Source organism: Pseudophryne corroboree, chromosome 1, assembly GCF_028390025.1.
Source record: "Pseudophryne corroboree isolate aPseCor3 chromosome 1, aPseCor3.hap2, whole genome shotgun sequence".
NCBI lineage: Eukaryota > Metazoa > Chordata > Amphibia > Anura > Myobatrachidae > Pseudophryne > Pseudophryne corroboree.
The window spans coordinates 638,974,457-638,989,024 of record NC_086444.1 but is presented as its reverse complement, the minus strand read 5'-3'; the positions used below and the strand labels follow the sequence as shown (position 1 = coordinate 638,989,024).

The window sequence follows — 14,568 nt, the reverse complement described above, 5'->3', positions numbered from 1 at the left end:
TATAAAATGTTCAATTTTAATACTTTGTTGAGAATCATTTGCAGACAATGACTGCCTGAAGTCTGGAACCATGGGCATCTTTAAATACAGAGTATACTCATTTGTTATGCTTTGCCAGGCTTTTAATTCATTCATCATGGCTAGTTTAGTTTTTATTGCAGTAAGTGAAGTGCATGCTCGATAGGATTGAGGTGACTGACTCGGCCATTGCAAAATATTACACTTATTTGCCTTAAAAAAAAAACTCCTGGGTTTGTTTTGCAGTATGTGTGGGTCATTATCCATCTTTGCTGTCAAGCACTGTCCAATCAATTTGACGGAATCTGAGCCGACAATATATCCCTACGGTATATACTTCAGAATTCAACTGGCTGACTGTCTTCTGTCACATCATCAATAAACCGTAGTGACCCAGTGGAACCCATGCATGCCCATGCCATTACACTGCATCCACTGTGTTTTACAGATGATGTGGTATGTTTTGTATCATGAGCCATTCCAAGCCATATCTATACATTTTTCTTCCCATCAGTCTAATCTGGCCTTTCTATTCTTGAGGCTTCTGAATGGTTTGAACCTTGTGGGAAACACTATCTGTGTTTGCTCTTGTCAAGTCTTTTCTTAATAGTGGATGTGGATAATGATCTGCTTCCTTTCTGGAGAGTGTTCTTCACTTGGCTGCATGTTGTGAAGGAGTTTTTCTTTACCACGGAGAGGGTCCTGTGAACATCCACCACTGTTGTCTTCCGTGGACGTCCAGGCCTTTTTGTGTTGTCGAGATCAGTAGTTTTTTTTTTCTCAGACTGTACCAACCTGCGAATGTGGCCACTTCTAAGGTACCCATTATCTCTGGTGGATTTTGTTTACTATTGCAGCCTAAGGATGGCCTGTTTCACCTGCTTTAAGAGCTCCTTTGACCGCATGCTGTGGATTCCCAGCAACAGCTTCCAAATGCAAATGCCACACTTTGAATCAATGCCAGACCTTTTGCCTGCTTAATTGACAAAGAAATAACAAAGGAATAGCCACGATCTGTCCATGAAACAGCTTTTGAGTCAATTGTCCAATTAGTTTGGGTTCCTTGAAAAAGAGGGGATTACATATTAAGCCAGAGCTTCCTAAACTCCACCATTACAGTCCAGGTTTTAAGAATATACTTGCTTGAGTCCAGATGGTTACATATGTGTCCTCACACGTCTTTCTTTATTTTTGAGGTGTGGCGTTCCCGCGATCTTGCATCGCCATGTCCTTTCTTATGCTAATATTCACGGCTTCCCACGATTACTGATTCACAGTGAGGCTTGTAACTTGGGTAGCAGGAGGGGAGCATAAACTCCCAATACCCGTTCCCTTTAAGTGCCACGATGTCCCCCCCCCCCATAAGCAGGGAGCGAGAGCGTCCTAGTCCCACTGCCTGTGGACACATAGACTAAGGGGGATATTCAATTACCAGCACCGACTGCGGGTGTAAAAGTATCGCTGGGGCAGTTATCTAATTAGCCCCGATAAACCAGCACATGCTGCGGCTTATCAGGGATTTTGTTTCACCTGCCTGGCTATTTCACCCGAAAACACACAGGTTTCACTGAACCTGTGTGTTTTTGGGTGAAAATACACCTTTTAGCAGATGAACGAATCGAACAGACCGACTGCAAAACCCGAAGAAACATTGGGGGATTTTACTCCGGATGTCTCTTCGGTGGCTAATTGAATATCCCCCCTAAGGTTTTTTTTTTTAATCGAAGCACGTGCGTCTCGGCATGCAGCAATCTTTAACATCTTATAAGGCAGAAGAAAATGAAAAAGGAAAGAAGGTGAAAGGTAGGAAGATTGGGTGGAGCAGGGGGAGTGGGAGTTGCATGATAGTAGAACACTAGTTTCTCTACATTTTGATATCTAACATCCTTGAAAGTATGAGATAATAAGATAAAAATAACTTAAGAAATACAGTATAGGTACACATATACATACACATGGAGCGCTGATTAATAATATATAAACAATTTAATAGTAACTAATATTGTAATGACAATGTTAATACACATTGTTAAAATACATAGGTATGTATTTTAACTCTGTGTATTAACATTGTCATTACAATATTAGTTAGTATTAAATTGTTTTATATATTATTAATCAGCGCTCCATGTGTATGTATATGTGTACCTATACTGTATTTCTTTGGCTAGTTTGAATAATTGCAGATTATTCATTGGGAGCAGCACACTAGAATTTCCTTATCCAGGTTATTAACTATTTTTTTTATTTCGATAATAGGTGCGCCTGATTGTCTCCTTCTATTTTTAAAAAAACAGAGAGAGTGTTTAGATAAAAATAACATACCTGTTCATTTTGTAGCTGCTCCCGTATAGCTCTTACACGTTCTTGATTTTCAGGGTGAATATTTTGCTGCTCACCTCTGCTTAACACATGAAAACAATATAACATATAAACATATGTAGACAAGAACAAAAAAGAATTCCATACAGGACCTATAATTGTAATAGTATTTAATGAATCCTAATAATGTAGTACCAATGTTTAAAAAAAAATAAAAAAATTCATGTGTATTTTATTGAGTTTTAAAAAGTATACAAACAAATAAACATAAATAAACAAAAGAACCATGCATTTCTTGAAGTAAATCCACATAAAAAAAAGAAAGTCATGAGGTCATGTGTACACAATGAAGGGTACATCATACAGCCAAAGAAACAGAATTACAGTCAACATCAAGCAGCAGATAAAGTACAACAACTGGCAGAACATCACATTTTGGTACATAGAGGGTAGGTCGGCAAATACAAAAGGAGAGGGATACACAAGAGTAACCAATAGTTTACAATGGGATTGAAGGGTCAAGAGAATATGTAGATTTCGCCTTACACTTCTCTGTATTGAAGTTCATTCTCCATTTTGCTGCCCATGTTTCCAGTTTAAATAAGTCATTTTGAAGAGACTCAGCATCCCTTCCCCCTCTCCTAGCCCCGCGAGTTCACAGTGAACTCGCGGCTTTCCCTCCTGATACATCCAAGAAAGGGTTTTCCATCAGCCGCTTGGAGCTCACTTCTCTGCACCGCCACCGACGGGAACCAGCGCTAAATTTCAGCCATTGGTGAGAACTAAATTTCCGAGCAGGGGTGAGCATAACATATTTCTTCATATCCGCTTTAAAGTCCGGGACTTGCTATCTATATAGCACATCAGTTCTAATAACCCTAGACGAAATCAGCATATTATTATCCACAAATGGACCGCAATATTAGCTTATAATTTAAGCTATTTTAGCCGATTATATTTATATTATATATTGTATCTGCATTTTATTTTTATTTTATTTTTACTAATGTTGTCTATGTATTATTAAACTATATATATATATATATATATATATATATATATATATATATATATGTTATAAGCGCTCCTTAATTGTTTTATATAAACAAGTCTATTTCTATTGTTACATAAAGTGAATGCTGCAATAACGCTTCATGGTCTCACAATCTGAGCTTGGAAACAATGTCAATCTACTGTAGTCTGTTTCTTACTATAGTATGTTACTGAACATTGGAAGTACATAGCTTGCAGATATTAGTGCTCTGTAAATAACTATTTGGATGCTGGGAGAAAGGGGATCTGGAACGGTCACTGTGCGGTGTTTAGTTTTGTGGTGTTATGTGGCCTTTATGTAGCCAATTAGATTCTCTCTGTGTAACCAATGTCAGCCGGTGGTTGTGATGGCTCAGGGCGGCATTTTGTAAATTTTACTCTCCACGTGGCAGACACGGACAGTATTTTAAAGGACTCACCCCGTAACTCACCCAAGCCAGCAGTAAAAGTAGTTTGGATGTTTAACTACTTTGTCAAAAATGTACAGTAAATGGCTGTAAATTGTCCAGCAATGTCATGACACATGCTGTACATTCCTGGAGATAGGTGTATAGCTTGTTCCTGATCTCTCAATCGTAATTTCCAGTATAGATCTTTTTGGTCCCATATTCAATTGTCTGATGCCAGCTCAAACTGTGACATCTGTAAATCCAGTGATCCGACAGTTGAGATTGAGACAAAAAAAAAAAGAAGCTCCTTTTGATACACTTATAAATCATGTCCAGGTTTAATATGGATATTACACTTACACAATGAAAACCATGTGACGATACATTTAAAGCTTTATTTTCCTTTATAGAGTGCCGTAGATAACTTGGGTAAAGTGGAAACACATTTAAGGCTCATCCATACAGCGTGCTCCTCGATGACCTGACCACGAGTTTCTGCCTGACACTCATCCTGATGCTGCTGTAGGCTGGGGCTCTGTTCCCTGCACGCTGCTGACCACTGAGCGACTAAACCATCCTCTTCTGCACAAATATCCCCATAAACTGGGGTACATACACAGAATCCAGTACAATCTGGGATGTAGAGCATCCCTATCCTACCCTCACCCTAGTACCCTAACCTAATCCATACCCTAAATATTTATCCTAATACCCTGTCCCTAACCTACACCTAATACATTAACCTGTTAGTTAGGAACTTCCACACCACAGCGGCAGCCTGTACATTGTTTTTCCCTAAGAAGCAAAATGTGTGTGGTTACTAGCAATAGGGGGGAGGGGGGGCAGAGCTCCAATACAGTGTTCTTAATACACAACAGCATCTGGTTTTTGTTCTTATTTTTAATATACTGAAATTGAAACATACACCGTCTATATGCTTTATTTCAACTTTACCCATTTCATTTTCTATACTTTTTCTATACACTAATTATTCTCCTACTGAGCAGTACGTTTGCACTTTGTTTTTCTGGCACATTTATATATTATAGACGAGCAGAATATTTTACAGTAAGAGGTAGTATTTACTATAATTACCAAAGCATATTTCACGCTTTTAAAACACTACAAAAGTAATGGTTCAAAATAACACCACAGTATACTATGAGCAATAATTTAGAGTGCTCAAAATAACTGCATCTTACGACTTACCTTAACATGAAATATGTAAGTGCAGCAATAAAGGTCAAACTGATGACAACTGCTACAATCACTTGATTGCTTACGCCTTCAATAAACGACCCATCATCTAACTGTAAGTGCAGAACATCTTGTTGGTTTTCCGCCATTCCAAACTACATGGATTAATATCTAAAAGACAAAATAACGTGTAAATATCCTAAATTTTTGACACAAGTGTTGCCCAACTGCAGTCCTCAGGGCACCCTAACATTGCATGTATTACAGATATCCTCAGTATCACAACCAAAATAATTAGCACTACCTTTGACTCTTTTACAGTGTCCGTCACTAATGAGTACACCTGTGCACCTGCTAGGAGATCTGTAATAGAAGGGGTTCTTGAGCACTGGAGTTGGGAAACACTGTCCTACACAAACATTTAATAGCAGGATTTATGTCCTACATTTTGGGCCTAATTCTGAGTTGATCGCAGCAGCAAATTTGTTAGCAGTTGGGCAAAACCATGTGCACTGCAGGTGGGGCAGATATAACATGTGCAGAGAGAGTTAGATTTGGGTGGGGTGTATTCAAACTGAAATCTAAATTGCAGTGTAAAAATAAAGCAGCCAGTATTTACCCTGCACAGAAACAAAATAACCCATCCAAATCTAACTCTCTCTGCATAGGTTATAGCTGCCCCCCCCTGCAGTGCACATGGTTTTGCCCAACTGCTAACAAACTTGCTGCTGCGATTAACTCAGAATTATCTCCTTTGTTCTATAAATGTGCAGTAAATGTCAGTGATTATATGCATTGTTTTCATAGGAGCCCTAAACATTAAATCAAGAAATAGATAGCGTCTATAAAATCAGGGCCGGTTTAAGGGCCACATGGGCCTGGAGCTGAAAATGTTCAAGGGCCTACTGTGAGAAGGAGCTGTGATCAATGTGCATGAGAGCAAAATGGGTGTGTACACGTCGTGCAGTATCAGCTCCACTGTTTTCCTAAGTACATAAATAGCATACATTCCTGAGAAAACTACAAAATCAATTTTAAGACTTATGATTTATGGCTGACTGTGTGGCCAGCTGGTAGGTTGGTCATCATCATGCTGCCATTATGATGGGCCTATTTTTATGTGGAGGCCTGGAGCAGGAGCTCCATCAGCCCCATTGTTAACCTGGCCCTGTATAATATATATCAATTATTGTGCAATTAACACTCATCTTGAGGACACACACACACACACACACACACACACACACACACACACTGTATATGGGTATTTCAGACTGGGTCTTCCACAGGTTTTGCCTTGAAGATGTATGGCAAACTAATGCATAGGATTAACAATAAAATAGTAATGAAGAGGTGTCCCCCACTACCAACTTCCAGATAACGTCTCACACCTGCCTTGCGGGAGGCAGATTCTGTTTGTAACACCACAGGCTACAAGCAGAATCTGCCTTAACTCTCAGTCAGGCGCCGCAAAGCTGTTCTCGCTCCCCTCTCCGCCCCAAGGGGGCGCAGGGGCCTGTCCCTCCTAGTACCTTCCTATCTCTAGGTGCTATTCAAAACCCCCCTAGTCAGTTTTCCTGCCGCCTGCGTGGAGTGCAGTAGTGATCCTCCTCAGGCACACTGCGCCCAAACTCCTTTGACTTTTGAAGGTTCGTTTTTCCTTTTATTTTCATCTATTAATTGTTTATTTTGCTCATTTTATGAATGAAAATTACAAAGGTTGTGGATGTTTTGCGGAAATATGTAGGTTTGTCCAGGGTGGCCTCTCAGGCACACTGCACCCAAACTTATACTCATGTTCGGGTTTTTTCTTTTTTCCTTCAGATTTTCTGCTGAAATGGCTCGTAAAACCTACGATTTCTCTCTTTATACGTCCTAATAAAGGTCACTGATCACTTTAAGAGCGTTAGAATTGAGTTAATTAGGTGCTAATGATGATTTTCTAACAGGCGCCTGCCGGGCAACACTGCGCCTGAACCCGGGAGTCCCAGAGGTGCGCCTGACGGAGAGTTAAACAGTTAAAAAAAATAAAAAAAAAATTGGCGTCGGGAGCTGGAAGTTTCCACTCCTATCTGAAGCTGCCCTTAGTGCTGAATACTGTAGAGGAAAATCAGGTTAAACGCATGCTTTCAAAGCCCGTTTTTTTCACTATTAGCTTTGCTTCAAGGCCTTGGGATGGTTTTCAGTTAGGGTAGTCTCCTATTTATTTTTATTTTTTTTAAACAATATTTTATTAGAGAACTGCACATGCATACAGGTATCACAAACAATTGGCAGATAAGAAATTGTATCCCAATAACATATTACGAGACAAGAGAACACAGCAGTAACAATGGAATTTATATAATGTCTTAGGAATTGTAGGAGAACACACATTACAACAAGGTATAAACATATTTGTGTAGGTGCACCGGAGACATGGAATAAACATGACTGAACGTGGTTAAAAAGGAAGACAACCCGTCGCGACTATTTCAAGGTTGTACCACGAAGTCAATGACACAGCCGTACGTAGTGAATGTTTAAGGGATGGAGGCAGGGATTTTACATTGGGCAACCGTATATTTAAAAAAAAAAAAGAATTTACTCACCGGTAATTCTATTTCTCGTAGTCCGTAGTGGATGCTGGGAACTCCGTAAGGACCATGGGTAATAGACGGGCTCCGCAGGAGACTGGGCACTCTAAAAGAAAGATTAGGTACTATCTGGTGTGCACTGGCTCCTCCCTCTATGACCCTCCTCCAGACCTCAGTTAAGGAAACTGTGCCCGGAAGAGCCGACACAACAAGGAAAGGATTTGGAATCCAGGGTAAGACTCATACCAGCCACACCAATCACACCGTACAACTTGTGATAACCATACCCAGTTAACAGTATGAACAACAACTGAGCCTCAGTAACAGATGGCTCATAACAATAACCCTTTAGTTAAGCAATAACTATATACATGTATTGCAGAGAGTCTGCACATGGGACGGGCGCCCAGCATCCACTACGGACTACGAGAAATAGAATTACCGGTGAGTAAATTCTTATTTTCTCTGACGTCCTAGTGGATGCTGGGAACTCCGTAAGGACCATGGGGATTATACCAAAGCTCCCAAACGGGCGGGAGAGTGCGGATGACTCTGCAGCACCGCATGAGCAAACTCAAGGTCCTCCTCAGCCAGGGAATCAAACTTGTAGAACTTAGCAAACTTGTTTGACCCCGACCAAGTAGCAGCTCGGCAAAGCTGTAAAGCCGAGACCCCTCGGGCAGCCGCCCAAGAAGAGCCCACCTTCCTTGTGGAATGGGCTTTCACCATTTTGGATGCGGCAATCCAGCCGCAGAGTGAACCAGCTGAATCGTGCTATAGATCCAGCGAACAATAGTCTGCTTCGAAGCAGGAGCGCCAACCTTGTTGGCTGCATACAGAATAAACAGCGAGTCAGACTTTCTGACTCCCGCCTTCCTGGAAACATAAATTTTCAAAGCCCGGACTACGTCCAGCAACTTGGAATCCTCCAAGTCCCTAGTAGCCGCAGGCACCACAATAGACTGGTTCAAATGAAACAATGATACCACCCTAGGAAGAAACTGGGGACGAGTCCTCAATTCTGCCCTGTCCATATGGAAGATCAGATAAGGGTTTTTACATGACAAAACCGCCAATACTGACACACGCCTAGCCGAAGCTAAGGCCAATAGCATGACCACTTTCCACGTGAGATATTTTAGCTCCATGGTCTTAAGTGGCTCAAACCAGTGGGATTTCAGGAAATCCAACACAACGTTGAGATCCCAAGGTGCCACCGGTGGCACAAAAGGAGGCTGAATATGCAGCACCCCTGGAACAACGTCTGAACTTCAGGCAGTGAAGCCAGTTCATTTTTAGGGAAAATGTATAGGGCCGAAATCTTGACCTTTATGGATCCTAATTTTAGGCCCATAGTCACTCCTGACTGTAGGAAGTGCAGGAATCGACCCAGCTGGAATTCCTCTGTAGGGCCTTCCCGGCCTCACACCAAGCAACCTATTTTCGCCATATACAGTGAAAAAGTCTTGCTGTCACGTCTTTTCTAGCCTTTATCAGCGTAGGAATAACTGCATCCGGAATGCCCTTTTCCGCTAGGATCCGGCGTTCAACCGCCATGCCGTCAAATGCAGCCGCGGTAAATTTTGGAACAGACAGGGTCCCTGTTGCAACATGTCCTGTCTGAGAGGCAGAAGCCCTGAGTCCTCTGAGAGCATTTCCTGCAGCTCCGGGTACCGAGTCCTTCTTGGCCAATTCGGAGCAAAGAATATTGTTTTCACTCCTCCTTTTATTACAATTCTCAGCCCTTGGGTATGAGAGGAAGAGGAGGGAATACAGAGACCGACTGGAACACCCACGGTGTTACTAGTGCGACCACAGCTATCACCTGAGGGTCCCTTGACCCGGCGTAAAACCTTTTTTAGCTTTTTATTGAGGTGGGACGCCATCTAGTCCACCTTAGGCAGTTCCCATCAATTTGCAAACTGCGTGAAGACTTCCTGATGAAGTCCCCACTTTCCCGGGTGGAGGTCGTGCCTGCTGAGGAAGTCTGCTTCCCAGATGTCCGCTCCCAGAACGAACACTGCTGACAGTGCGCTTACTTGATTCTCCGCCCAGCGAAGAATTCTGGTGGCTTCTACCCTCGCCACCCTGCTCCTTGTGCCGCCTTGGCGGTTTACATGAACCCCTGCGGTCTGACTGGATCAGAACCGGTTGGTCGCGAAGCAGGATCTCCGCTTGACTTAGGGCGTTGTATATGGCCCTTAGTTCCAGGATATTGATGTGAAGGCAAGTCAGTTGACTTGACCACAGACCTTGGAAATTTCTTCCCTGTGTAACTGCCCCCCACCCTCAGAGGCTTGCATCCGTGGTAACCAGGATCCAGTCCTGAATGCCGAATCTGCGGCCCTCGAGAAGGTGAGCACTCTGCAGCCACCACAGAAGAGACACCCTGGCCCTGGGGGATAGGGTGATTAACCGATGCATCTGAAGAGGTGATTCGGACCACTTGTCCAGTAAGTCCCATTGGAAGGTCCTCGCATGGAACCTGCCTAAGGGGATGGCCTCGTATGATGCCACCATCCTTCCCAGGACTCGAGTGCAGTGATGCACTGACACCTGTTTTGGTTTTAATAGATTCCTGACCAGTGTCATGAGCTCCTGAGCTCTCTCTATCGGGAGATAACCCTTTTCTGGTCTGTGTCTAGGATCGTGCCTAGGAGAGGCAGATGAGCTGTAGGAACCAACTGCGACTTTGGAATATATAGAATCCAGCCGTGTTGCCGTTACACTTCCAGAGAAAGTGCTACGCTGTTCAGCAACTGCCCTCTTGATCTCGCTTTTATGAGGAGATCATCCAAGTACGTTATAATAGTGACACCTTGCTTCCGCAGGAGCACAATCATATCCGCCATTACCATGGTGAATATTCTCGGGGCCGTGGAGAGACCAAACGGCAACATCTGAAATTGGTAATGACAATCCCGTACCGCAATTCTGAGGTACGCCTAATGAGGTGGATAAATGGGGACCTGAAGGTATGCATCCCTTATGTCCCGATTCACAATAAAGTCTCCCCCTTTTTGGGCTTGCACTGACCGCTCTTAGCGATTCCATCTTGAACTTGAACCTTCTCAGGTATATGTTCAGGGATTTTTAATCCAATATGGGTCTGACCGAACCGTCTGGTTTCGGAATTACAACATGGTCTAATAATAACACCCTCTTGTTGAAGGAGGGGACCCTTGACCACCACCTGTTAAAGATACAATTTGTGAATTGCAGATCACACTGGCTCCCTCTCTTGGGGGGAAGCCCGCAGGGCCGTCGGTGAGGGGGGCATCTTCTCACAGTCCAGCTTGTATCCCTGAGACACAATATCTATTGCCCAGGGATCGAACAGGGAGTGAACACACTTGTGGCTGAACTTACGAAGGCGTGTCCCCACCGGGCCTAGCTCCGCCTGTGGAGCCCCAGCGACATTGGTGGATTTTTGTAGGGGCCGGGGAGGACTTCTGTTCCTGGGAACTAGCTGCCCGGCTCTGACAAGAAAGGACGCCCCTCAGACTTTCTTGTTTCTTTATACGAAAGGCTGCATTTAATAATGTCGTGCTTTCTTAGACTGTGCAGGAATATAAGGCAAACTAGCAGAATTACCAGCTATAGCTGTGGAGACCAGGCCCGAGAACCCTTCTCCACACAATCCTCAGCCTTCCATATGCCTCTTAAGTCGGCATCATCTGTCCAATGCATATTCTACAGGACACGTCAAGCAGAGATCGACATAGCTTTGACTCTAGGACCCAGTATACTCATGTCTCTTTGGGCATGCTTTATAACTATATATCTATCACTTAAGACAGCATCTTTAATATATTTATATTGCATACTAGGGTCTCATCTCTGCTGATAAGGTACCTGTCCACGCTGCCACAGCGCTATAAACCCATGCCGACACAATCGCCGGTCTGGGTAGTATACTAGAATGTGTACGCTATCTGCAGGATCCCTGAGAATAGCAAGTGCTACCGTCTGTGCAAACAGGACACCCCAGGGGAAGATTCTCAACATATCCTGGCCCTAGTGGGGAAAGGATACAGCCTGAGAATTCTCTTGTGGGAAGCTGCCGTCTCTTGTCTGGAGATTCCCGCTCTTTTTTCAACATGAGAGGAGGGAAATTTACCTCAGCATTCTTCCCCTTAAACATGTGTACTCTTGTGTCAGGGACAGATGAGTCATCAGTGATATGCAAATCATCTATTATTTCAATAATCATATATTGAATACCTTATAGCCATCTTGGCTGTAACTTTGCATTATCGTAGTCGACAGTGGAGTTAAACTCCATGTCGATACCAGTGTTTGTTATTATGGATAGTGAGCATTGAGAGACTCTGAACGTCTCTGTGACATAGGGACAGACATGGGTAGATTTCCTGTCTGTTCCCTAACCTTTTGTGCAATAAATTCACCTTAGCACTTACACATATCCAAACAGGTGTCGGCGTTGTCAACGGAGACACCCTCTCACACACATATCCGCTCTATCACCTCCTTAGAGGAGCCTTTTACCTCAGACATGTCGACACACGCGTACCGACACACCACACACACAGGGAATGCTCTATTTGAGGACAGTGCCCCCACAAGGCCCTTTGGAGAGAGAGAGAGAGAGAGAGAGAGAGAGAGAGAGAGAATGCCAGCACACACCCCAGCTCTATATAACCCAGGGATTACACTACAACTCAGTGTTTACCCAGTAGCTGCTGTATATACAAATTTTGCGCCTAAATTTATGTGCCCCCCCCCCTCTCTTTTAACCCTTTGTGTACCAGGATACTGCCGGGGAGAGCCTGGGGAGCTTCCTTCCAGCGGAGCTGTGAAGAGAAAATGGCGCTGGTGTGCTGAGGAAGAAGGCCCGGCCCCCTCAGCGGCGGGCTTCTGTCCTGTTTCTGACTAAAAATGGCGGGGGTTTTACACATATACAGTTTTCCAGACTGTATTATGTGTACATATTGCCAAAAGGTATACTTATTGCTGTCCAGGGCGCCCCCCCCCCCCCCCCAGCGCCCTGCACCCTACAGTGACCGGAGTGTGTGGTGTGCAGTGGGAGCAATGGCGCACAGCTGCAGTGCTGTGCGCTACCTTAATGAAGACCGGAGTCTTCTGCCGCCGATTTTATCTCCTTCTTCTGTCTTCTGGCTCTGCAAGGGGGACGGCGGCGGCGCCGCTCCGGGAATGGACGTTCGAGGTCAGGCCCTGTGTTCGAACCCTCTGGAGCTAATGGTGTCCAGTAGCCTAAGAAGCACAAGCTAGCTGCACGCAGGTAGGTTTGCTTCTCTCCCCCTCAGTCCCACGTAGCAGTGAGTCTGTTGCCAGCAGATCTCACTGAAAATAAAAAACTTAACAAATACTTTCTTTCTAGCAAGCTCAGGAGAGCCCACTAGGTGCATCCAGCTCTGGTCGGGCACAGATTCTAACTGAGGTCTGAAGGAGGGGCATAGAGGAAGGAGCCAGTGCACACCAGATAGTACCTAATCTTTCTTTTAGAGTGCCCAGTCTCCTGCGGAGCCCGTCTATTCCCCAAGGTCCTTACGGAGTTCCCAGCATCCACTAGGACGTCAGAGAAATAAAAATAAAAAAAAATCAGCTTGCTTCTCTTTATTAAGGGACATCTCAAGCCAGCCCATTAAAAAGAGGTATGATACCCTAGGTAAGAATAAAGATAGTGTCAGCGAATCAGATGATATCCATTGTGACAATATGTTTTCCGTATGGCTGGCGTCAGTTTGGCTAGTAACAATCTTTGTCCCAGTGGAGGTCTATTCCAGGCTGGAGATGTGTATATATCCCATAATGCCCATTTAGGAGTAGGAGTAACAATGATGCTATAAATGTCCTTAATATATTGACCTATTGCCATCCAAAATCTGCATTTGGCGTTGCACACTTAAAGTCTGCGGAGGTACCCATTAACAAGCGTCGCTTCAGGGTATAGTACGCCCGCTGCAGTAACTTGTATTGCATTTCCATGTAGTCTCCTCTTTTAAACCATGTGCCATCATAGTAGTTATTGACTAGTGATCACCAGGCATTAACTACATTACAGAAAGCGTTTAGAAGTACAGAGAGTTCTAAAGCAGCGTTTACTGCATCCTGGCTTATATAAAAACAGGGGTGCCCTCCAGTCGATGCACTAGGCCAGGGGTGGCCAGACTTTTGTAGTCGGCGATCTACTTTGAAAGCTAAAAAGCTTTTGTGATCTACCTAGGAGGAATAATAGCGCGCGCCGCAGGGCGCGCGCGCAAAAAAAAGGGTGTGGTATAACAAAAAAGTGGGCGTGGTATAACAAAAAGTGGGCGCGGTATAACAAAAAAAGGGACGTAGCCTTGCTGCGCAGAGTGTAATGACTGTCTCGCACGAAATAACACATTGGCCCCCACAGGTAAAAACCTCAAACACATATGCCCCCACAGTGCCAGATACACATATGCCCCCACAGTGCCATGTACCCACAGTGCCAGATACAGATATGACCCCACAGTGCCAGATATGCCCCCACAGTGCCAGATACAGATATGCCCCCACAGTGCCAGATACAGATATGCCTCCACAGTGCCATGTGCCCACACTGCCAGATTACAGATATGCCCCCACAGTGCCATGTGCCCGCAGTGCCAGATATGCCCCCATAGTGCCAGATATGCCCCCACAGTGCCAGATTACAGATATACCCCCACAGTGCCATGTGGCCGCAGTTCCAGATATGCCCCCAGTGCCAGATATGCCCCCCACAGTGCCAGATATGCCCCCACAGTGCCAGATTACAGATATGCCCACACAGTGCCAGATATGCCCACAGAGTGCCAGATATGACCCCACATTGCCACATATGCCGCCACTGTGCCATGTGCCCGCAGTGCCAGATATGCCCCCAGTGTCAGATATGCCCCCAGTGCCAGATTACAGATATGCCCCCACAGTGCCATGTGCCCGTGCCAGATATGCCCCCACAGTGCCAGATATGACCCCACAGTGCCACATATGCCGCCACTGTGCCATGTGCCCGCAGTGCC

General features: G+C 44.5%; 1 protein-coding gene across 3 annotated transcripts in view; it reads right to left on the bottom strand.

The window, feature by feature from the left end:
- The window catches only part of RNF170 (ring finger protein 170), a 42,680-nt gene that overhangs the window by 22,998 nt on the left and 5,114 nt on the right, over positions 1 to 14,568 (bottom strand). For 2 of the 3 annotated variants that reach the window (XM_063914596.1, XM_063914595.1), the window contains exons 2-3: positions 4,992 to 5,150; positions 2,344 to 2,419 (exon numbers count right to left, since the gene is read on the bottom strand). In XM_063914596.1, the coding sequence (XP_063770666.1) occupies positions 2,344 to 2,419; positions 4,992 to 5,128 (213 nt within the window). In that variant the 5' untranslated portion in view covers positions 5,129 to 5,150. Of the gene's footprint in view, positions 1 to 2,343; positions 2,420 to 3,824; positions 3,906 to 4,991; positions 5,151 to 14,568 lie in introns of those variants that run through there. The other variant, XM_063914597.1, reaches the window with a different exon arrangement.